General features: G+C 38.9%; 1 protein-coding gene across 4 annotated transcripts in view; it reads left to right on the plus strand.

Annotated features, from left to right (window-relative positions):
• per3 (period circadian clock 3) overlaps window positions 1-23241 on the plus strand; it is a 51168-nt gene extending 27927 nt beyond the window's left edge. For 3 of the 4 annotated variants that reach the window (XM_084396215.1, XM_084396217.1, XM_084396216.1), the window contains exons 19-23: window positions 15822-16522; window positions 17337-17526; window positions 17939-18125; window positions 18557-18707; window positions 22166-22406. In XM_084396215.1, the coding sequence (XP_084252341.1) occupies window positions 15822-16522; window positions 17337-17526; window positions 17939-18125; window positions 18557-18707; window positions 22166-22270 (1334 nt within the window). In that variant the 3' untranslated portion in view covers window positions 22271-22406. Of the gene's footprint in view, window positions 1-15821; window positions 16610-17336; window positions 17527-17938; window positions 18126-18556; window positions 18708-22165 lie in introns of all 4 variants that reach the window. The other variant, XR_014625937.1, reaches the window with a different exon arrangement.
• Window positions 23242-24190: the final 949 nt, after the last annotated feature.

Genomic DNA, 24190 nt, shown 5'->3' on the forward strand with positions numbered 1-24190 from the left:
AATGCAGTCAAGCTTCATGTCAAACCATTTTCTTTTCACTTCTAGGACTGTTCGATTAACAGATGAAACTCCATTAACTGCATCTATGCTGCCAAGCTTCCTTTTTTTTAGGCCTGATACGCCACTATGTACGCTTGAAAACAAAATGTGGCGTTTTGAATGAACTTCTGATAATAAACTTCAATTTCTGCATCTGAGAAATTTCTCTTCTTCATTCGTTTTTGAGAAGACAAGTTGAAATCCTTCGTTTGGTGTCATAATATGATGCCCATATAGCCTATAGTTTTCAGTCGGTTTTAATGGGCGGGATTTATGGTAATTTAGAGAATGAGCGTGCACACGCGTCCCATTTACAACTGATTGGAATTCATTAACACACACACACACACACACATTTCACTATCACATCTGACGTTTACGAAGTATTTCTGAATCAGGAGAAGAATTTTCGGGAATGTCGCCTTTACGCGCAAATCACTCACATATTTACTCGTATATTTACGATTTCATGAATGAGACCCATTGAGTGATTAATGAGTGTCTGTGTTAAGTAACTGTCGAAAAGTTCGATTAATGTGTCATTTGAACTGCGCATGTATATGATTTGTTACTGAAATGTTGAATCAGAAATGAATTATTGTACGTTTGCCTTGTGTTTTCCAAGGCTGCGTTTTCTTGTTCTCTGTTTTTTTTCCTATGTGAACGTGATCGGCAAGTGTATCCTGTTTTGTGCCATAAATAATCCTGTGAAGGTGAATCGCCTGCCTATTGAATACAATTAAATATGCACAAATGGCTAGCTGACCAGTGCCCATGGACCGGTTTCCACTTTGAACCATAATTTGAAACCATCAACTGGTAGGATAATTACAATTTTCTTTTGTTTTTCGGACTCACAGGACTTTTAATTTGTGAAATAAATTAATTTATTTTTACATCTGAAATGGAGAGACTTCAACTGATCGAGAGAAGTCTGAACAACTCTTTAAACTGAATCATTTGATTCACGAACTCTGGTCAGCTACGTCGTTATTCATGTTGTTGAACATACTATTTTACTATACAAAGATAAGGTGGTTAATTGGAAGGAATGATGAATCACATTGTCTTTTGAGTCAAATCCGATATCGGATTACTAGTATTTCTTTCGTCAACAAAAATTATAACTAAATATTGTCGTCAACGAACCACGTGACGAAAACGAGACGCAACGTAAATGCTGGTCATGTGACAATAACTATAATTAAATGTATAATGCAATATTGTTGACGAATAAAAACGAGACTAAATGTGGTTTACAAAATAAAAACTATGTTAAAATGTCTCTTCATTTTCGTTGACCAAAACGAGATGAAATGTTATGACGCTATTTCGTCTTGTTTAGTCACATTATTATTATTATTATTATTATTTTGCAGTATTTCTGTTTCCCGTGTCTCACTTCAGGGGCTGCATCAGGGCGCACTGCGCAGACGACGTCACTTCCTCAAGCCCCACTAGCGGCATTATTTAGAAGATGCAGCTGCGGTGAGTTAACGTAAACGACAATAAACAAAGTTAAGTCTGACGCCCGTTTCACACATAGGGCCCGATTTTAACGATCTGAAACGCAAGTATCAAGCGCGAAACGCAAGTAACTTTGTGGCCGGGTCTTGGGCGCTGTTGCTATTATACCGGCGGGATAAATGACTCTTGCGCTCAACGCAAATCTAAAATGTGTTGGTCTGCAGTAGCTTCATTACTCATAGGTGTGGTTTGGGCGTAACGTGAAATAAACCAATCAGAGCGTCATCTCACATTCACTTTAAGAGCAGACGCGCTTATTCTATAGCGGATTCCTATTATAACGGTGGATTTGCCAGACGCGCGCCAGCAGCGATTCACAGCCGAGGAGACCGACGTTCTCGTCAGGGCCGTAAAACACAGAGAAGTGACATTGGGGATGGAGAAACACACCCAAATTAACTTCGGTTAAACAGGCGTATGATAATTTGGGTAAATGTGTAAACTAGAAGTATGCTTTTATAATTATCTATCTATCTATCTATCTATCGTAATGTATGATTTGCAAAAATGAAAACGGCTGCTTCTGTGTGAGAGAATCAAAGTGTATGTGCGTTGTGCACACGCTACATTGATTATGGCCAAGCATGCGCCCTTAAAATAGCATAAGAATAACATGTGCAACGCGCCACTGACTTTAAACTAGATTTTTTCAGTTAGTGGCGGAATTGTTTTCTAAACGTGCAAAATAGCATGAGGGAACGTTTGCGCCGGAACACGCCGCCTCTTTGCGCTGAACCGCCCCCGGGAGCGCAAGTGTATTTCTTAGTTAACCGACGTGCGTCTGTGGAGGGAAAAGTCCGCTGTGCGCGGGTGCAAAATAGGAATGATACATGCGTCGGTGTACAAAGTCAATTGCGCTGGGTGCAAGATAGGGCCCATACTCCGTGTGCAATGCATATGCGGTGCAGGAGCAGCACTCGCTATAGTGCTTTCACATATGCTGCGTTTGCAGTGCGTAACTGATCCACGGCTGAACCACAAACACATACTCACTATTTTTATTTCAAATCCAGAAGTTATCAAATACTTTTATTTAAAAAAAGTTTTGTCAGCATTACGATTCTCTTTGTACACACATACTCTTTAATGGTCGTAATTCACTTTTAAGCACAATTTAAACAATGTATTCAATGCACTACTTCTATCTAGATTTATTAGCAAGTGGTAAAATATTTAGCCATATAGTTATATTAAAATGACAAATATTTTAAATTAAAACTTAAAATTGACAAAAACAACTGACTCTCATGCCTTTTCTTTTGCATTTAAATTAATACAGTAAATCTTGGATGTCAGAAAGAACTTGTTTTTCAACCTCCACGAATGAGACGAGTGTTACTTTTCTGTTCACTATTTTCGCTATTTTTCCATAGTGATACACTATATTGACTGGGTTAAATAGAATTGTATTTCTAAAAAGAGACTAAAATACAATTTTCATTGACTAAAACTAGACTAAGGGCGCTTTCACACTTGGTTCGATTGCCTGTTCCTAACCCGAGTTCGATTGCTCCCCCCCTGCCCCCGATGGACTTGTGTTCACATATTATTTGTATCCGAACCGCAGTATGCTTGTGTCATCAAGTTGCAGCTGGTGCGTAATCGTGTTGCTTGGTAATGAATGAAAAGGCGTCAAAATGGATAGAATTGCTCGCTTCACATTTGTTCTTTTTTTTTTTTTAACCTTTGGTTTTGTTTTCAAAGAAAAGATCCAGAAAGAGAAACACATGTGTTTGTCTGCCGCAAAAGTACTAAAATCGTTCCAAAGACAGCGGGCTGTCCGCCGAAGACAATTTTTGCGGAGGCAGCCAGAAATCATCTCTCTGCTTGCAGTGCGTCAATCCCGCTTTTCATCAAGTTAAGTGTATACATGACGAGAATAATTCCTGTTAGTGATCCAGAGCGCGATCCATTTAGACGCCGACAAACTTTATTGCTGCGGATAAAACAATAAACCTCCGCAGAAGCATTCCAGAGGTACTCCGCGAGGAACAAAACATGTTCCAAACATAAAACAGGCTATAACCACCTGACCGTTAGTCCAATTGACTTGAAAATTGGTATGCAGTGTCTTGGTCCAAGGTGCCATGTATGTCTATGAGGACGTTGGCGTATCTCGAAAAACATGGCCGCCATCGACCAATGAAATTTGAGCACCTATTAGACAAGGTTTACGGAGGCCGATCGGAACGAAACTCAATGGGCATGTTCGACTCATGGCCCTAGAGGTCTGTAAGAGTTTTGAAAGAAATCGGCCACTAGTTGGCGCTAATGAGTTTTATGGCTCTGTAATCACGTGGTGTAAAACTTAACAACTTTTGATGCTTTTGTGCTTAAAGTCCTTAAAGGCCTTAACTGCTTGAACCCCGATAAATGCTGCTTGCAGCTTTAATTAGGGGTTCAAGCACGAAGTGCTGAAACCCTATTGTAATTGTAAGGATTTTTAGGGGTTCAAGCACGAAGTGCTGAAACCCTATTGTAATTGTAAGGATTTTTATTATTATTATTATTATTCTTCTGCCGTAAAACGCATCGTGCAGCCCAAACCGTAAGGGCTGGAGACTTGAAACTTTGCCAGATGGTAGTACAAAAATCGAGGAGAGGTTCAGAGATTATGACCCCGATTGGCCCATAGGTGGCGCTATAACAACCAAAAGCGCGAAACTGCTCATAACTCCTAGACCGTATGTCGTAGACTCAAGTGTCTTATATCATTGGAAAGCTGGAAACGTGATGAACAAAACGTATATCTCCGATTTCATTTCCGGTATGGAAATTTTTCCGCCATTTTGAATTTTGTCAAAAAACTGCTTTTGCTAATTAGTCCTAGGATTTTTGTCCGATCGGAACCAAACCAGTGCAGAAATGTTCTATGGAGTCTGACGATTAATAATTATCAAAAAAAATTCGAAATTTCGATTCATGGTCGCTAGGGGGCATAAAATAAACATTGTGGGAGGAGCCTATTTTACTAAAATGGCTATAACTCAAAAAGTAAATGAGATAGCTTAACCAAACTCGGTACACATGTGTATGGGTGAAGTCTGGGGTCACAGTAAAAAAATCGCGACGATTGAACAATAGGTGGCGCTATAACATGGAAAAAACATGAAAAGGGCTATAACCACCTGACCGTTAGTCCGATTGACTTGAAAATTGGTATGCAGTGTCTTGGCCCAAGGTGCCATATATGTCTATGAGGAAATTGGCGTATCTCAAAAAACATGGCCGCCATTGGCCAATGAAGTTGAGCACCTATTAGACAAGGTTAACGGAGGCCGATCGGAACGAAACTCGATGGGCATGTTCATCTCATGGCCCTAGAGGTCTGTAAGAATTTTGAAAGAAATCGGCCACTAGTTGGCGCTAACGAGTTTTATGGCTCTGTAATCACGTGGTGTTACACTCATCCACACAATATGCATATCATTTGATAGATCTGCTCATGCTGAACAACTTTGCCTCAAGAACCATTGCTGTCAATCAAACCGTTCATTAAATATTCGCGAACATGTTAAAAACCTACTTTTGCGAACTAGTCCTAGGTTTTTCGCCCGATCGGAACCAGACCAGTCTAGGACAATTCTCTGGACTCTCTAGATCAATAATTATCGAAAAAAAGTTGAACTTTTGCATTTGGATGGCTGTAATAGGGTCATTTATAAAATGGGCGTGGCAAAATACATTAAAAATCCTATAAATCCTAAATGAAAACTCAGAACTTCACAAAAATTGGTGAGCATATGTGACATAACATCATTAACAAGCATGCCAAATTTTATGGAGATCGGACCATAGGTGGCGCTATAACTGTTAAAAAGCTTTAAAACCATATATTTCCTATGGTACATTGCCTGTATTGGCTGTAAATGGTCTTTTCCATCTATTATGTCAGTGGTTACATGCTTGCTAAATAAAACCTGATAACTTTTGATGCTTTTGTGCTTAAAAACCCTTAAAGGCCTTAATAGCTTGAACCCCGATAAATGCTGCTTGCAGCTTTAATTATTAGGGGTTCAAGCACGAAGTGCTGAAACCCTATTGTAATTGTCCTGATTTTTATTATTATTTTTCTTCTGCCGTAAAACGCATCGTGCAGCCCAAACCGTAAGAGCTGGAACCTTGAAACTTTGCCAGATGGTAGTACAAAAATCGAGGAGAGGTTATCAAATTATGACCCCGATTGGCCCATAGGTGGCGCTATAGCAACCAAAAGCGCGAAACTGCTCAGAACTCCTAGACCGTATGTCGTAGACTCAAGTGTCTTATATCATTGGAAAGCTGGACGCCTGACGAACAAAACGTATATCTCCGATTTCATTTCCGCCATGATGGATTTTCCGCCATTTTGAATTTTGTCAAAAACCTACTTTTGCGAACTAGTCCCTGGTTTTTCACCCGATCGGAACCAAACCAGTGCAGAAATGTTCTCTAGAAACTGAAGATCAATAATTATCGAAAAAAAGTCGAAATTTCGATTCACGGACGCTAAGGGGCGCCAAAACGTACGTTGTGGGAGGGGCCTATTTTACTAAAATGGCTATAACTCCAGAAGTAAATGAGGTATCTTCACTAAACTCGGTACACATATGTATGAGCTCAATATGAGGTAACAGTAAAAAAATCGCGGCGATTTGCCACATGGTGGCGCTATAATATGAAAAAAACATAAAACAGGCTTTAACCACCTGACCGTTAGTCCGATTGACTTGAAAATTGGAATGCAGTGTCTTGGTCCAAGGTGCCATGTATGTCTATGAGGACATTGGCGTATCTCAAAAAACATGGCCGCCATCGGCCAATGAAATTTGAGCACCTATTAGACAAGGTTTACGGAGGCTGATCGGAACAAAACTCGGTAGGCATGTTCGACTCATGGCCCTAGAGGTCTGTAAGAATTTTGAAAGAAATCGGCCACTAGTTGGCGCTAACGAGTTTAATGGCTCTGTAATCACGTGGTGTTACACTTATTGTCACAAAATGCATACCATTTGATAGATCTCCTCTTGTTGAACAACTTTGCCTCAAGAACCATTGCTGTCAATCAAACCGTTCATTAAATATTCGTAATTATGTTAAAAACCTACTTTTGCGAACTAGTCCCTGGTTTTTCGCCCAATCAGAACCAAACCAGTCTAGGACAATTCTATGGACTCTCTAGGTCAATAATTATCAAAAAAAAGTTTAACTTTTGCATTTTTCTTATGGGTATATTGGGTCATAAAGAAAATGGGCGTGGCAAAATGCACTCAAAAGCCTATAAAACCTAAACGAAAACACAGAACTTCACAAAAATGTATGCGCATATTTGTCATAACATGCTAAAGAAGCCTGGAAATTTGTATGGAGATCGGACCAAAAGTGGCGCTATAACTGTTAAAACACTTTAAAACCATATATTTCCTATGGTAAATTGCCTGTATTGGCTGTGAATGGTCTTTTTCTATGAAAAATTCCATAGGAAATAATTTGATCAAAATGAAATAATTTTCATATAATAATGTTCATGACTCTTAATAAGCATGAAACATTTCAGACAGATCAGACAAAATTTGCCTCTATAACAGTCAAAAAGGTAAAAATTATATAACATGTCATTAAGCCAATAAGTGGTATTTTACTGCTTTTATTCATGCCTGGTGTAAAAATTATGACTAGTACTATTATACAAAAGTTGAGAGTACAGGACATTAGGAACTTTAGACACAGAGATATTTCTTATAAAATAAAGCAGAGAGACAATCCTTGAGAGACCAGTGCATTCTTAGTATATTAGCTCTTCTATAACAGTTTAAATTGAGTCGTGTCGATCTGTTCTGGACAAATTATATTTTTCAATCAGTTCTTTTTTTTTTTTCTTTACTTGATGCACTCGATTACACCACTGGGCAATAACACACGATTCATCCAATCACTGATTGTGCTGCTGTGACTGACACCCCTGAGAGCCAACAGAAGCGGCATATTCATAAGGCCCGCCCACAGGTCGCGCAGGCGCTGCCGCTGTCAGCATAAACAGAGAATCAGATGAGAACAGATCAAATGAGACACGGAGCATTTCTCCAGAAACTTCCTTGCACTAAATGATAATCATAATCTATCGAGAACTGTGATTGTGTGCACTTGTAAACTTTGGATGCTTCGGCCTGGAGTGTTGTCGTCAGAGAGAGGTGAAGTGGAAATCGGAGTAAAGATTTAGTGGATCCCAGAGCGGTAATCTTTATTGAATACCGGTAGTCTTTTTTTTATTGAATATGTGATGCAATCTCGTTTTGGTGAGTGACATTTTTTTATCATATGTTATCTTATGAAAGATATGTCAATTTCAGAAATGATTTGATATGAGCTGAGTGTAGGCCGCACAGCGCGAGCTGAACTAATTAGCCGTAGGCTAAAGCTATCACGTATAACAATGATCATGTGTCATGAGTTGAGACAATGGGTCTTATTCATGAAACACGAGCAGAACGAATTTTTGTGTAAATCGTGTGTAAAGTGGTTCTGACGTAAATTTTCGGATTCATTAAAATGTTCGTATTTTCCAAACGTTAGTTGGTACGAAAGAGATCTACACCTGCTCCAGCCACGCGTAAATAGTGCGCTTAACATCCGAACGTTTTGCTCATTAATAAGGCTGCATTTTAATTCACCTTAATCGTGTACATATTTACACAGCATTTTGAAAAAATATTAGGTAACACTTTACAATACGGGTGCACTAATCTGCATTAATTCATATTTAACTAATGCACAGATAATCATGTGTTAATGTATAACTCATGAAGAACTAAACCATTAATTAATGATTACTGCATCAGCAACTAATAAAGATTCTAAATGATTAATAGATTAAGTAATATATGAATTGTTATTAATTAAATGTGTCAATGTATTAATTAATTAATAACTTATTTTATTAACTAAAAGTGTAAATGAATGCGTTAATTACCACAGTTGGTCAAAGCAATGTACTTCAACTTCCAGTTGTCTGCTTTAATTAATCATTAACTAATGATTTGCAAATGCATCATTATGTTATGACTTTACTTGTTGAGGCACATGACTATTAACTAATTGTTAAGTAATATGCCATTTATGGGTTTTGACAGTTTGCACATGCAGTGAATGTAATGTCGGTGAACGTGTTTGAAGGATGGGGTGAGTTGGGCTGCACACAAATATCAGCACACCAGAATCTGAACTCCTGAAGCTGTTATACTGTGTTTACACTGGACGAGACCAGCTGTCTACACCTGGACATGACAGACCATCGCAAGTCCATTAGTCCTTCGTAACAGAACTAGCACAAGAGCTCAGAGTACGTCAGTAATAGAGTGTGGCATCGGTTTACTGACTGGGTTTTGTCGTGTAGTGTCGCGACGCATCCAGTGTAGTATCACTGACTATAATGGACGTTCTATTGTCTTTGTCCAGTCTAGACACAGTGTTATGAACTAGCAGCGCTCAACCGCATGTTCTCAGTGTATGTTAACCTGACATAGTCCTGTGCCATGAACAACAAAGTTCATCGGACTCAGTGAAATCTTGGTTGTACATGGTTGGAAATTGAAATCCATGGCTTAGTGTGGATGTCAAAACCAAAATGGCATATTACTTAACAATTAGTTAATAGTCATGTGCCTCAACAAGTAAAGTCATAACATAATGATGCATTTGCAAATCATTAGTTAATGATTAATTAAAGCAGACAACTGGAAGTTGAAGTACATTGCCTTGACCAATTGTGGTAATTAACGCATTGATTTAGACTTTTAGTTAATAAAATAAGTTATTAATGAATTAATACATTATGACACATTTAATTAATAACAATTCATATATTACTTTATATTAATCATTTAGAATCTTCATGATGCAGTAATCATTAATTAATGGTTTAGTTCTTCATGAGTCATACATTAACACATGATTATCTGTGCATTAGTTAAGCATGAATTAATGGTTATTAGTGCACCTGTATTGTAAAGTGTTACCAAATATTATATATAGTAATTACATACGGTTTTTCTTTTTACTTTTATTACGACAGCCAGTAATTACGAGAGCCATCTATGCAAACGGAACAAAAGTCCGCAAGTTTTTTTTATTTAATTTTTTTATTCAAGCTGTTTATTCTTTTACAAGTCCGCAAGTCACAAATAATGCAGTCAAGCTTCATGTCAAACCATTTTCTTTTCACTTCTAGGACTGTTCGATTAACAGATGAAACTCCATTAACTGCATCTATGCTGCCAAGCTTCCTTTTTTTTAGGCCTGATACGCCACTATGTACGCTTGAAAACAAAATGTGGCGTTTTGAATGAACTTCTGATAATAAACTTCAATTTCTGCATCTGAGAAATTTCTCTTCTTCATTCGTTTTTGAGAAGACAAGTTGAAATCCTTCGTTTGGTGTCATAATATGATGCCCATATAGCCTATAGTTTTCAGTCGGTTTTAATGGGCGGGATTTATGGTAATTTAGAGAATGAGCGTGCACACGCGTCCCATTTACAACTGATTGGAATTCATTAACACACACACACACACACATTTCACTATCACATCTGACGTTTACGAAGTATTTCTGAATCAGGAGAAGAATTTTCGGGAATGTCGCCTTTACGCGCAAATCACTCACATATTTACTCGTATATTTACGATTTCATGAATGAGACCCATTGAGTGATTAATGAGTGTCTGTGTTAAGTAACTGTCGAAAAGTTCGATTAATGTGTCATTTGAACTGCGCATGTATATGATTTGTTACTGAAATGTTGAATCAGAAATGAATTATTGTACGTTTGCCTTGTGTTTTCCAAGGCTGCGTTTTCTTGTTCTCTGTTTTTTTTCCTATGTGAACGTGATCGGCAAGTGTATCCTGTTTTGTGCCATAAATAATCCTGTGAAGGTGAATCGCCTGCCTATTGAATACAATTAAAGGAGAAGTTCACTTTTAAAATGAAACTCTGCCATCATATACTCACCCTCATGTTGTTTCAAACCTGTATGAATTTCTTTCTTCTGCTGAACAGAAAAGAAGATATTTAGAAGATTATCAGTAACCAGACAGTTTTTGGGTCCCACTGACTTCCATAGTAGGAAAAAAATATACTATGGAAGTCAATGGGACCCAAAAACTGTCTGGTTACTGATAATCTTCTAAATATCTTTCTTTCTGTTCAGCAGAAGAAAGAAATTCATACAGGTTTGAAACAACATGAGGGTGAGTATATGATGACAGAATTTTCATTTTAAAAGTGAACTTCTCCTTTAAATATGCACAAATGGCTAGCTGACCAGTGCCCATGGACCGGTTTCCACTTTGAACCATAATTTGAAACCATCAACTGGTAGGATAATTACAATTTTCTTTTGTTTTTCGGACTCACAGGACTTTTAATTTGTGAAATAAATTAATTTATTTTTACATCTGAAATGGAGAGACTTCAACTGATCGAGAGAAGTCTGAACAACTCTTTAAACTGAATCATTTGATTCACGAACTCTGGTCAGCTACGTCGTTATTCATGTTGTTGAACATACTATTTTAATATACAAAGATAAGGTGGTTAATTGGAAGGAATGATGAATCACATTGTCTTTTGAGTCAAATCCGATATCGGATTACTAGTATTTCTTTCGTCAACAAAAATTATAACTAAATATTGTCGTCAACGAACCACGTGACGAAAACGAGACGCAACGTAAATGCTGGTCATGTGACAATAACTATAATTAAATGTATAATGCAATATTGTTGACGAATAAAAACGAGACTAAATGTGGTTTACAAAATAAAAACTATGTTAAAATGTCTCTTCATTTTCGTTGACCAAAACGAGATGAAATGTTATGACGCTATTTCGTCTTGTTTAGTCACATTATTATTATTATTATTATTTTGCAGTATTTCTGTTTCCCGTGTCTCACTTCAGGGGCTGCATCAGGGCGCACTGCGCAGACGACGTCACTTCCTCAAGCCCCACTCGCGGCATTATTTAGAAGATGCAGCTGCGGTGAGTTAGCGTAAACGACAACAAACAAAGTTAAGTCTGACGCCCGTTTCACACATAGGGCCCGATTTTAACGATCTGAAACGCAAGTATCAAGCGCGAAACGCAAGTAACTTTGTGGCCGGGTCTTGGGCGCTGTTGCTATTATACCGGCGGGATAAATTACTCTTGCGCTCAACGCAAATCTAAAATGTGTTGGTCTGCAGTAGCTTCATTACTCATAGGTGTGGTTTGGGCGTAACGTGAAATAAACCAATCAGAGCGTCATCTCACATTCACTTTAAGAGCAGACGCGCTTATTCTATAGCGGATTCCTATTATAACGGTGGATTTGCCAGACGCGCGCCAGCAGCGATTCACAGCCGAGGAGACCGACGTTCTCGTCAGGGCCGTAAAACACAGAGAAGTGACATTGGGGATGGAGAAACACACCCAAATTAACTTCGGTTAAACAGGCGTATGATAATTTGGGTAAATGTGTAAACTAGAAGTATGCTTTTATAATTATCTATCTATCTATCTATCTATCGTAATGTATGATTTGCAAAAATGAAAACGGCTGCTTCTGTGTGAGAGAATCAAAGTGTATGTGCGTTGTGCACACGCTACATTGATTATGGCCAAGCATGCGCCCTTAAAATAGCATAAGAATAACATGTGCAACGCGCCACTGACTTTAAACTAGATTTTTTCAGTTAGTGGCGGAATTGTTTTCTAAACGTGCAAAATAGCATGAGGGAACGTTTGCGCCGGAACACGCCGCCTCTTTGCGCTGAACTGCCCCCGGGAGCGCAAGTGTATTTCTTAGTTAACCGACGTGCGTCTGTGGAGGGAAAAGTCAGCTGTGCGCGGGTGCAAAATAGGAATGATACATGCGTCGGTGTACAAAGTCAATTGCGCTGGGTGCAAGATAGGGCCCATACTCCGTGTGCAGTGCATATGCGGTGCAGGAGCAGCACTCGCTATAGTGCTTTCACATATGCTGCGTTTGCAGTGCGTAACTGATCCACGGCTGAACCACAAACACATACTCACTATTTTTATTTCAAATCCAGAAGTTATCAAATACTTTTATTTAAAAAAAGTTTTGTCAGCATTACGATTCTCTTTGTACACACATACTCTTTAATGGTCGTAATTCACTTTTAAGCACAATTTAAACAATGTATTCAATGCACTACTTCTATCTAGATTTATTAGCAAGTGGTAAAATATTTAGCCATATAGTTATATTAAAATGACAAATATTTTAAATTAAAACTTAAAATTGACAAAAACAACCGACTCTCATGCCTTTTCTTTTGCATTTAAATTAATACAGTAAATCTTGGATGTCAGAAAGAACTTGTTTTTCAACCTCCACGAATGAGACGAGTGTTACTTTTCTGTTCACTATTTTCGCTATTTTTCCATAGTGATACACTATATTGACTGGGTTAAATAGAATTGCATTTCTAAAAAGAGACTAAAATACAATTTTCATTGACTAAAACTAGACTAAGGGCGCTTTCACACTTGGTTCGATTGCCTGTTCCTAACCCGAGTTCGATTGCTCCCCCCCTGCCCCCGATGGACTTGTGTTCACATATTATTTGTATCCGAACCGCAGTATGCTTGTGTCATCAAGTTGCAGCTGGTGCGTAATCGTGTTGCTTGGTAATGAATGAAAAGGCGTCAAAATGGATAGAATTGCTCGCTTCACATTTGTTCTTTTTTTTTTTTAACCTTTGGTTTTGTTTTCAAAGAAAAGATCCAGAAAGAGAAACACATGTGTTTGTCTGCCGCAAAAGTACTAAAATCGTTCCAAAGACAGCGGGCTGTCCGCCGAAGACAATTTTTGCGGAGGCAGCCAGAAATCATCTCTCTGCTTGCAGTGCGTCAATCCCGCTTTTCATCAAGTTAAGTGTATACATGACGAGAATAATTCCTGTTAGTGATCCAGAGCGCGATCCATTTAGACGCCGACAAACTTTATTGCTGCGGATAAAACAATAAACCTCCGCAGAAGCATTCCAGAGGTACTCCGCGAGGAACAAAACATGTTCCAAACATAAAACAGGCTATAACCACCTGACTGTTAGTCCAATTGACTTGAAAATTGGTATGCAGTGTCTTGGTCCAAGGTGCCATGTATGTCTATGAGGACGTTGGCGTATCTCGAAAAACATGGCCGCCATCGACCAATGAAATTTGAGCACCTATTAGACAAGGTTAACGGAGGCCGATCGGAACGAAACTTGATGGGCATGTTCGACTCATGGCCCTAGAGGTCTGTAAGAGTTTTGAAAGAAATCGGCCACTAGTTGGCGCTAATGAGTTTTATGGCTCTGTAATCACGTGGTGTAAAACTTAACAACTTTTGATGCTTTTGTGCTTAAAGTCCTTAAAGGCCTTAACTGCTTGAACCCCGATAAATGCTGCTTGCAGCTTTAATTATTATTATTATTATTATTATTTTTCTTCTGCCGTAAAACTCATCGTGCAGCCCAAACCGTAAGAGCTGGAGCTTTGAAACTTTGCCAGATGGTAGTACAAAAATCGAGGAGAGGTTCAGAGAATATGACCCCAATTGGCCCATAGGTGGCGCTATAGCAACCAAAAGCGCGAAACTGCTCATAACTCCTAGACCGTATGACGTAGACTCAAGTGTCTTATATCACTGGAAAGCTGGAAACCTGAAGGTCAAAACGTATATCTCCGATTTCATTTCCTGTATGCAAATTGTCCGCCATTTTGAATTTAGTTAAAAACCTACTTTTGCGAACTAGTCCTAGGTTTTTTGTCCAATTGGATCCAAAATAGTGCAGAAATGTTCTCTGGAGTCTGAATATCAATAATTATCGAAAAAAAGTCGAAATTTCGATTCCTGATCGCCAGGGGGTGATAAATTAATGTTGTGGGAGGAGCCTATTTTACTAAAATGGCTATAACTCGAGAATGAAATTAGATATCTTCACCAAACTTGGTGCACATGTGTAGGAGTTCAATCTGGGGTCACAGTAAAAAAATCGCGACGATTGATCACTAGGTGGCGCTATAACATGAAAAACACATGAAAACGGCTATGACCACGTGACCGTTAGTCCGATTGACTTGAAAATTGGTATGCAGTGTCTTGGTCCAAGGTACCATGTATGTCTATGAGGACATTGGCGTATCTCGAAAAACATGGCCGCCATCGACCAATGAAATTTGAGCACCTATTAGACAAGGTTAACGGAGGCCGATCGGAACGAAACTCGATGGGCATGTTCGACTCATGGCCCTAGAGGTCTCTAAGAGTTTTGAAAGAAATCGGCCACTAGTTGGCGCTAACGAGTTTTATGGCTCTGTAATCACGTGGTGTTACACTTATCGTCACAAAATGCATATCATCTGATAGATCTGCTCATGCTGAACAACTTTGCCTCAAGAACTAATGCTGTCAATTAAACCGTTTATTAAATATTCGTAATTATGTTAAAAACCTACTTTTGCAAACTAGTCCTAGGTTTTTCGCCCGATCGAAACCAGACCAGTCTAGGACAATTCTCTGGACACTCTAGATCAATAATTATCAAAAAAAAGTTGAACTTTTGCATGTAGATGGCTGTAATAGGGTCATTTAGAAAAGGGGCGTGGCAAAAAAACACTAAAAAGCCTATAAATCCTAAATGAAAACTCAGAACTTCACAAAAATTGGTGAGCATATGTGACATAACATCATTAACAAGCATGCCAATTTTTATGGAGATCGGACCATAGGTGGCGCTATAACTGCTAAAAAGCTTTAAAACCATATATTTCCTATGGTATTTCCTGTAAATGGTCTTTTCCATCTATTATGTCAGTAGTTACATGCTTGCTAAATAAAACTTAATCACTTTTGATGCTTTTGTGCTTAAAGGCCTTAACTGCTTGAACCCCGATAAATGCTGCTTGCAGCTTTAATTTGTATTACATTGGCTTTGGCATCAGCAACTGAAAAAGCTCAGTTGTTGTGAGTTATCATTCCAGTTTTAACTCCGCTATTCTGCGCAATATTGGAAATTAACTGGTATGTTTCACAGAAATAAAATGTGTTAGCCCTTGTCTCACATACGCAAGCAATAAGGTATGAGAGACTGTGCTAAAACACAGCTATCGACCAATCAGAATCAAGGACTGGAACTAACTAGTTTTATAAAGTAGTATAATATTGTGTTGAGATCCATTAACAGTCACTATCAAACGATACACAACTTTCCCATCTGCTCTCAGGTGATGTCGTGCGACCTCCGAACAAACACAAGCGCCCGAAACCAGAGGACTCGTCCGACAGCTACGGCTCCCAGCCGGGCAACTACTGGTCGCTTCCCGGACCCACAGGAGCGCCCCATTCCTCCTGGCCTTCCTCAGAGTCATCTCAGCTCCCGCCATCCAACATCGGCTTTGTGCCGCCCATGGCAGTGTCCATGCAAACCGCCCCTTACTTCACCGTTGGTGCGGATCAGCAGCCCATGGTGGTCCAGCCTGACCAAGGTCTCCAGAACCTCCAGCCCATGACTCCCATGATGGTTGTCCTACTTCCTAGCTACCCCATGTACCCTGGCACCAATGGCATGTACCTCCAGGGGATGCCCGTCGCTGCGCCTGGAGTCGTTCCCCAGACTCCCTTTAATATGGGCGGGTTTGTTCCACCTGGTGCCCACATGGCTCATGGGTCTCCATTGCAGGGACATGTTCCAGGGTCCACCGTCACAGGCGTTGGGATGCCAGCCGGTGCCTCCGCAGAGGTCGACTCGATTCCCACCCCTTGGTTTGGGGAAGACCTTGATGCAGCACAGCCCACAGCGCTCTTCTCCAGCTCTCGCTCCAGCTCACCCATCCAGCTGAACTTACTCCAGGAGGAGCTGACCAAACCCACCGAACCCCTGAACAGCACCGGTCCTGAGAGTCTGCACCAGCACCACGCCAAAACGGTGAGACCCTACTGAGATCTGGGTTGGAGTGGATACTTTTTGGAAGCTGAAAAACATGATTTACTCAATCTGAAACTATTTTATAAGGTATTTTGCGAATACTTTTCTAATTGTTATGCATGTAGTTCTCATGACCTCATATTATGTAATTATTTTATTATTAAAGTATTTAAATATGTAAAAATACTTGTAAAGATGCTTGATTGATGTTTCATTAATTATTTCTAAAATACTTTATAATATTTAAGTAAAATATTAAAATGTATTTAAAATAAATATTTAAAATCTTTATTAAAAATGAATGTGAAAGGGCCATAAGAGGCCAATTATGGTATCGTATTAATTAAAATACTTCGTTTTAGTAAAATTAAAAATATAATATTAAAAGACTTGTAAAAATTTGTGTGAAAGGTAATGTTTCAGTGTAAAATATTTTTTTAAAACATATATATTTTAAATATGAATATACCTGTAACAATTAACGTGAAAGTGCCATAAGAGAAATAACATAGTGTTATTTTAGTAATTGTTATTAAAATATTTCAAGTAATTAAAACATATTTAAATACTTGCAAAAATTCATATGAAATGGCAGATTATTTTATTTATTAATTATTATTAGAATGCATGATATATTTAAGTAAAATATATTTAAAATCTATATTTTTATATATTTTATATAAATATTCATATTATATATATAGCATTTCAATATTAGATAAAAAAAAAAAAAGTGTAGAAGTTTTACTTAATAAGCTGAAGTGGGAATGAAGTTAAATCGATTGACTCCAGCTGTCTGTTTATGTGCTCACAGGAAGAAGCTCCCAGTGAGTCGGGGAACCAGGACGCCCATTCTACCTCCAGCGAAATGCTTGACCAGTTGCTACAGGAGGATGCCCGCTCAGGAACCGGCTCCAACGCGTCGGGCAGTGGCTCCGGAGAGTCGGGCTCACTGGGCTCCGGATCCGGACTGGGATCTAACGGAACGTCAACCAGCCATACCGGTGCTGTTCAAAATCACTCGTCCATGACACTTAATGTTGTGTGGAGGGAATTAGGCACTTCCTCCACAAAATAGCTTCTTTCTGTAGATGGTGTTAAGAGACTTTGGATTAGTTGCCTAGTTTCAACTAGACTGCGTAAAAGTCTCCCAGAAGATTATTTTAATGGAAATTCAATGCAAAAATGTATGATTTATCCAAACATGCACTAAAAACAAAAAAAGAGTACAAACAGTTTTCTCAGAAATTGTGTGTAAATTTCACAAACAATGGCATGTAACAAAATGAATTAAACATGACATTTTGAAGTAGATAAACTAAAATAGTTTTTCAATAGTTTGAAAAATCACTTTTTATATGACTATGTAAAAGGCAAAATGTCATTAAACTGAGCTCTGACGTTTCCCGTTTACAGGCAGCAGCAACAGCAGCAAGTACTTCGCAAGCAACGATTCGTCGGACACGTCCCGAAAGGCGCGCAAGTCCGCGGAGGCCCAGGAAAAGGAGCGTGCGACCCTCAAGAAGCACGTGGACAACCCTCTGTGGAGCACGATCACGCAGACACCAGAGCCCATCATGATGACCTATCAGATCAGCCCCAGGTAACAGACCCTGAGGAACGTCTTCTCCCTCTGTCCTTCTCTCCCTCTCAATCCCGGGTTCCCACTGATTCCTCTGAGAAACCTGTGGGAAACGTGACATTCTCAGCATCTCTTTCCACAGGGGAAAGAGATAGCGCTGCCAGGCTCTCTCGCTGAGGTAGTTCTGATCAAGCTAAATGTCTCATTGCGCCGTCAGCCCTGAGGTAGGTGACTCCAGGTGACGGTACACAATGAGACCCGTGTTTAGCAGCTTGATGAAGTGGATCCTTTTAAAAAGCTCCTGATTATGGAAGGAGGAGAGGGCGAATACAAGATGTTTTAGCAGGATTTAGATGTTGAAATCAAAGCGCTGTGCTGTTCAGTGTCAGCTAGCAACGTGCTGAGGCAGCCTGAGTGAGTTTGGTTTTGTGTGTGTGTGGATGTCCATGCAGGGATCAGGACCAGGTTCTGCAAGAAGACCGAGAGAAGCTGCTCCTGATGCAGCCCATGCAGCCCTGGTTCAACCCGGACCAGAAGAAGGAGCTCGCAGAGGTTCATCCCTGGATCCGTCAGCACACCGTCCCACAGGAGATCAACACACAGGTCGAGAACTTCTCATTTACGTCGGGGTCGAACATATGTACCATTATAGATCTATATATTTAGCCTGGCTCCGCCCTCCTACGTACTTCCGCAAAATTTTTATTTTCCTTCAGTACTCCGTCTGGGTTTGCGGTATATTCTTGCCGCCAGTTTTTTAGCGGTCCAATCAGCGAACAGAGGGAGTGCCTGAGAATGATGAACGTTGAGGTTCTGCGCTAGTTTGAGTTGTAGGGTTACGTCACGGCCAAACGTTAGTTGGTTATGGCAGATACAATAGTTTTAAACTTCAACTGAGTACCCGCCTTCAAGGAAGTTAAGTAAGGGTTAATGCCCGACGAGGTGTCCATTGTCAGGTATTAATGGACGACGGCGAGGCGTGAACCGCCCGACGCGCAGCGGAGGTCCTCCGTCGAAGTCCATATCATAGCTGTCAACCCTCCCGTTTTTTCCGGGTTTCTCACGTATTTTAACTCTTTTCCCGCTGTCTTCCCGTTTTAGTATTTTCCCGTAAAATATCCCGTATTTTTAAAAGTCTTAAAAACTGACAGATTTTCATCCTAGGTCTTAAATTTCATTTAGTCAGGTGACATGTCTAAAAAAGTAATTTCCAGAAACGCTGGCCGCAGAAAGTTGTTACAAAAAAGTATGGAGTATGTAGCCTACAAAGCGGAGCGCTAGATCAGGGGTCTCCAACTCGTCGCTCGCGTGCTACCAGTCGCTCGTGGCTCAATATGAGCTAGCTCGCCAGACGCCGTTCACATATCGCGTCTTTTGCGCGCTCAAGTTTGTTCAAATGTAGGCGCACAGCAAGCACGCTCATAATTGAAGCGACGCGCAATTTTTTTTACCAGGCGCAACGAGATGAAAAAAATCTACACTTTTCAGAATGCCGCAAACGCACCGCAGGTCCTGTGACAGGAACCAACCAATCACCCCTTTCCATAACAACATTGAAAGCTCAGTCAACATGAAGGATGGGGGTGCACCCAAACACTACTAATAAATATAAGCTAAAATGTGTAAATGTCAGTAATTTATCTTTTTTGACTTTTTATAAAAAAAAAATATTTAAAGGCTGAAATATGAGGTTTATCTTTGTATAAAACCTTTTTTGTCAAAACTTTATTTGAACTTGTACATGTTAGTAGATAACATGTTGCAAGACACTCTTTTAAAATCTGGCCATCATTTTTAATGGTATTTTAATGTTTACGTAAACAAAAAGTGCATATTGATGCTAATCAATTTGTTTTTTGCTGTTTTTCAACATAAAACTTGTTGAATTGACTTCATTATGTAGTATTAGTACTTTTTGAACAGGATTCTGTGATAACCGTGATAATTTTGGTCACTTTAATCATCTTATCATTTCCTCTAGTTATGATCAACTAAAACAACAATCAACAATAATTGTGTTTTTACAGTATAATATGCAAAAGTACAATTTTCTATAAAAAAATATCTACCTCTCCCTCTGTCTCACACACACACATCAGATAATCCTAGATAGATAGAAAGATAGATAAATAGATACATAATGATCCCGAGGTAACTATCTATCTAACTTGGATAATGCGTCGTCACGTGTAGGGTCTTAAATTTGAATCTTTATGGTCTTAAAATGTCTTAAAAAGGTCTTAAATTTGACTTACTGAAACCTGCAGAAACCCTGAATGTTTACTTTGTTAATAAATAAAGCTCTTTAAACATATCCATTGGTCTGTAATATATATTGTGTAGTTATAAACTCTTTAGACTGTTAATGATTAGTGCTTTTTTTTTTAAGTTTTTGGGTAAGAATCGTGTAAAAAAAAATCCCTTATTTTGGGGATGGATTCCGGGAAATCTCCCTTATTTTCAATGTTCAATGTTGACAGCTATGGTCCATATATATCTGACAATGGACACCTCGAAGGGCATTGACCCGCTTATACCATGGTCACTTGCCAAATAACACATTTTTAAAACATTAGTTTATATTTTAATTAGTTTTACAATCAAAATCTAAAGTTTTTACAAACAATAACTTGGTTTCCCTGGTTACGCCTGACGGTTTATTTAGCAACTGGAGATATTTATAGTCCGCTCGATTTATAGTCCGTATAGATACTTTGACTGCCTGTTGCTATGGTTACTCACAGCTGATGTAGCCAGCGCATTTATTTATTAATTTCGAACGATAAACAGTTTCACCAGAACTCCTTTACTAGGTGTCCTCTATCACTTTTTAATGGACACCCTGCAGCCAATCAGAATCGAGTATTCACCCAGACCATGGTATAACGCTTGTCAATGGAGAGTGGCCAGACTCTCTGTACAAATGAAATGTACGAGAGTCTGAGAGGACCAGGCTACTATATATTGGCCATATTCATTCATTTGAGATAACAGAAGAGGGAGTTTCTCCTTTTGTCAGACGGTTTCCTGTTATATCAAAAATGTAAACAATTTAAAATAACTGTTTTCTATTTTAATCTATTTTAAAATGTCGTTTATTTCTGTGATGCAAAGCTGAATTTTCAGCATCATTATTCCAGTCTTCAGTGTCACATGATCCTTCAGAAATCATTAATGTGACCCTGGACCACAAAACCAGTCACAAGCGGCGTCAATTTTTTTTAATTTAGATTTATACGTCATCTGAAAGTTGAATAAATAAGCTTTCCATTGATTTTTGGTTTGTTAGGATAAAATCTGGAATCTGAGGGTGCGAAAAAATCTAAACATTGAGAAAATCGCCTTAAAAGTTGTCCATTTATGGACTTCCGGTATAGCCATGAAGGTGTGAGGTCGAAGGAAGAAGGGCTCCCGACCTACATTTTCAAACTAAACTATAGCGTCAGTCATTGTTGATATACGCGTTTAGAACATCGCTTGGTGAATTATGAGTCACACTAAGCAGAAACAACCGCATCCCTCAGCCCCACCGACCACGAGAGCTACTGCTAGTATTGCCGGTGAGTTGGCAGCCATGGCCGCTACCTCCAATCTCGAAAAACAGGCCATGATAGAAACTTTTGAATCTGTCTCCATGGACCAGTTGATCTCTGAATTAACAGCGCATTAGTATCAGGGAAGACATTTCTGACTTGATTCGGGAATCTATCGGTCCTTTACAAAGCTCTGTCAATGCACTGAGAAAAGTTGTCCATTTATGTGCGCGATTTTGCGTAAAAGAAAAATCCATAATTTTGACCCATACAATGTATTGGTGGTTATTGCCAAAAATATACCCGTGCGACTTGAGACTGGTTTTGTGGTCCAGCGTCACATATACTGATTTGCTGCTCGAGAAATATTTTGTATTGTCATTTCTCAATTTGATGCATCTTATATACATATCAATATTATATCAACCATCAGCTTCAGCCTGACTCGTGGTTTTTATCTAGCACTGAAGCATATATTAATTTTGCATCATCATGATCTCATAGATTTATTTTAAAATGTTTTTCCAGGGCTGTGTGAGTTGTAACACCATGGAATCGGATGAGAAACTGAATCTTGAGAAACCTGACAGCTCCTGTCCATCACAGGACACCAGACCCGCCACAGACACCTGAATGCTCTCCGCTGCACAGACAATCACTGCAACTGCAGGCCCTGCTGGGACTCAAGGAATCTTAGGAAGGGAGAGCCGTCCGTGTGCCAGTCTCTCATGATCCACGGCGCGAGGTGATGTCTCTGAGTTTGTACGCTCGCTGGAGATGGACAGTTCCACATGTGAACGCCGGCCATCACATGACCATGCATTTCTCCTTTACAGACTGTCCATGGACCCAAACAACTGTGAATATCAGACTATAATTTGGTAGTGACGTCACATTCACCCGTGTAGTTTTTTTTAAGGCTGTTGCCCGAACACGTTTTTCAAAATGTTTTTGTTAATGTGTCCTCTACTGAATTTCGCAGGCTCAGGAGGGTTTATGATCTCCCAGAAGTACCTGTAATGAGCTTCTAACCACTTGCGCGGATAAAAATGTCCCACAAAGTCCAGCATCCTGTTCGGCTGCTGAAGAACATTAGCACTCACCGCCAAATATAAAAGCGTCTATGAATGATATTTGGACCTGGTTTTACTGTCCAAAGCTTTACTTTACTGCTGCTTGCTTTGACCGCTTCATCTCAAACTAGTCTTCTGTTTAGTTCGCCCCGCATCGAGCTGAATCGCCACAATTAAGCAAACCAGTAATGAGAGGGATGATGTTCTGTCCTGACTGAGTTCATCCAATCCAAACGAATGATTTGAATGAGGCCTTAAACGAGTTTTTCTGTCAGTGTTGTTACAACACAGTGTGTTAATTCATTGTCTCTGTTTCTCAATTTCAAATAATATTTGTCCACCATACAGGTGTCTGAAAGATGTCAAGCAAATGTCTCTTACTCTGGTATAAAACTCTTAAGGTATGGTGTAATGACTGTAATCTGAAGATTGTTTTGATGGTTGAATACATAGATTGGTGTGTCAAAAACATAACCGGGTCACATTTCTCATATTATATATTATATATATACATATACATATATATATATATATATATATATATATATATATATATATATATATTAAAATATATATAATTATTTATATAATTTTGATGGTTGAATACGTAGATTGGTGTGTCAAAAACATAACCGGGTCACATTTCTCATATTAAATATAATATATAAATATAAATATATATATAAATAAAATAAAAAAAACATAAAAAATTCTCTCCTTAAAATTATGACCATTGTAGGACCATTATGATTATTGGCATAGTGACATTTATTTTCATGATGTCTGTTTTTGGAAAAGAATATGCTTACTGGTTGTAATGCAAAAATAGCAATGTAATCTTATGGTTCTAAAAATGGTCTTAATTATTTGTTTTGTTTTTATGTAGTTTTTTTTGAAGAGTTGTGACCTGAATATGTTTCATGAGATTCACTAGTACATATAAAACGTATCAAATCCATCATTAAGCATCCAGAAAGACCAACTCATCACAGTGTACCGTACGGTTCTCACCAAACCTCATTATTGTCATCTTGTCTTTTTTTATTTATTGCTCTGTTGTGTCAGTGTCAGAGCTGAAGTGTGTTATTGTGAGTGTGTTTCTGTGCTGTTGCTGATGTCACAGGCGTAGTTCTTTGATGGTTTGTAGGTTTGAGAGCTGCCAGAGGCCGATTATTGACCCGTCAGTCCGGACCCAATAGGAAACTTCTGATTTGTACAGTTTTGTGATCAAAGATAACTTTTGTACAGTTTTGAAAGAAAACCAATGTAAATATCAGTACAATGTATTTTACGGGAAAAAAAGGTGCAAAATACAATGAACTATGTAAAAAGCCATTTTGTCTCAAATTCAGGGAAATATTTTGACACCACATGATAAATATGAATAAAAAAAAAACACAATGACTTGTATGTGATCCTCATATTTCTCTGTTTTTATCTGCTTTTGTATTTTGCCACTTTTAATGGTCTTAAGAATTTC

This window comes from Rutilus rutilus (assembly GCF_951802725.1).
Source record: "Rutilus rutilus genome assembly, chromosome: 22".
In the NCBI taxonomy this organism is placed as follows: Eukaryota; Metazoa; Chordata; class Actinopteri; order Cypriniformes; family Leuciscidae; genus Rutilus; species Rutilus rutilus.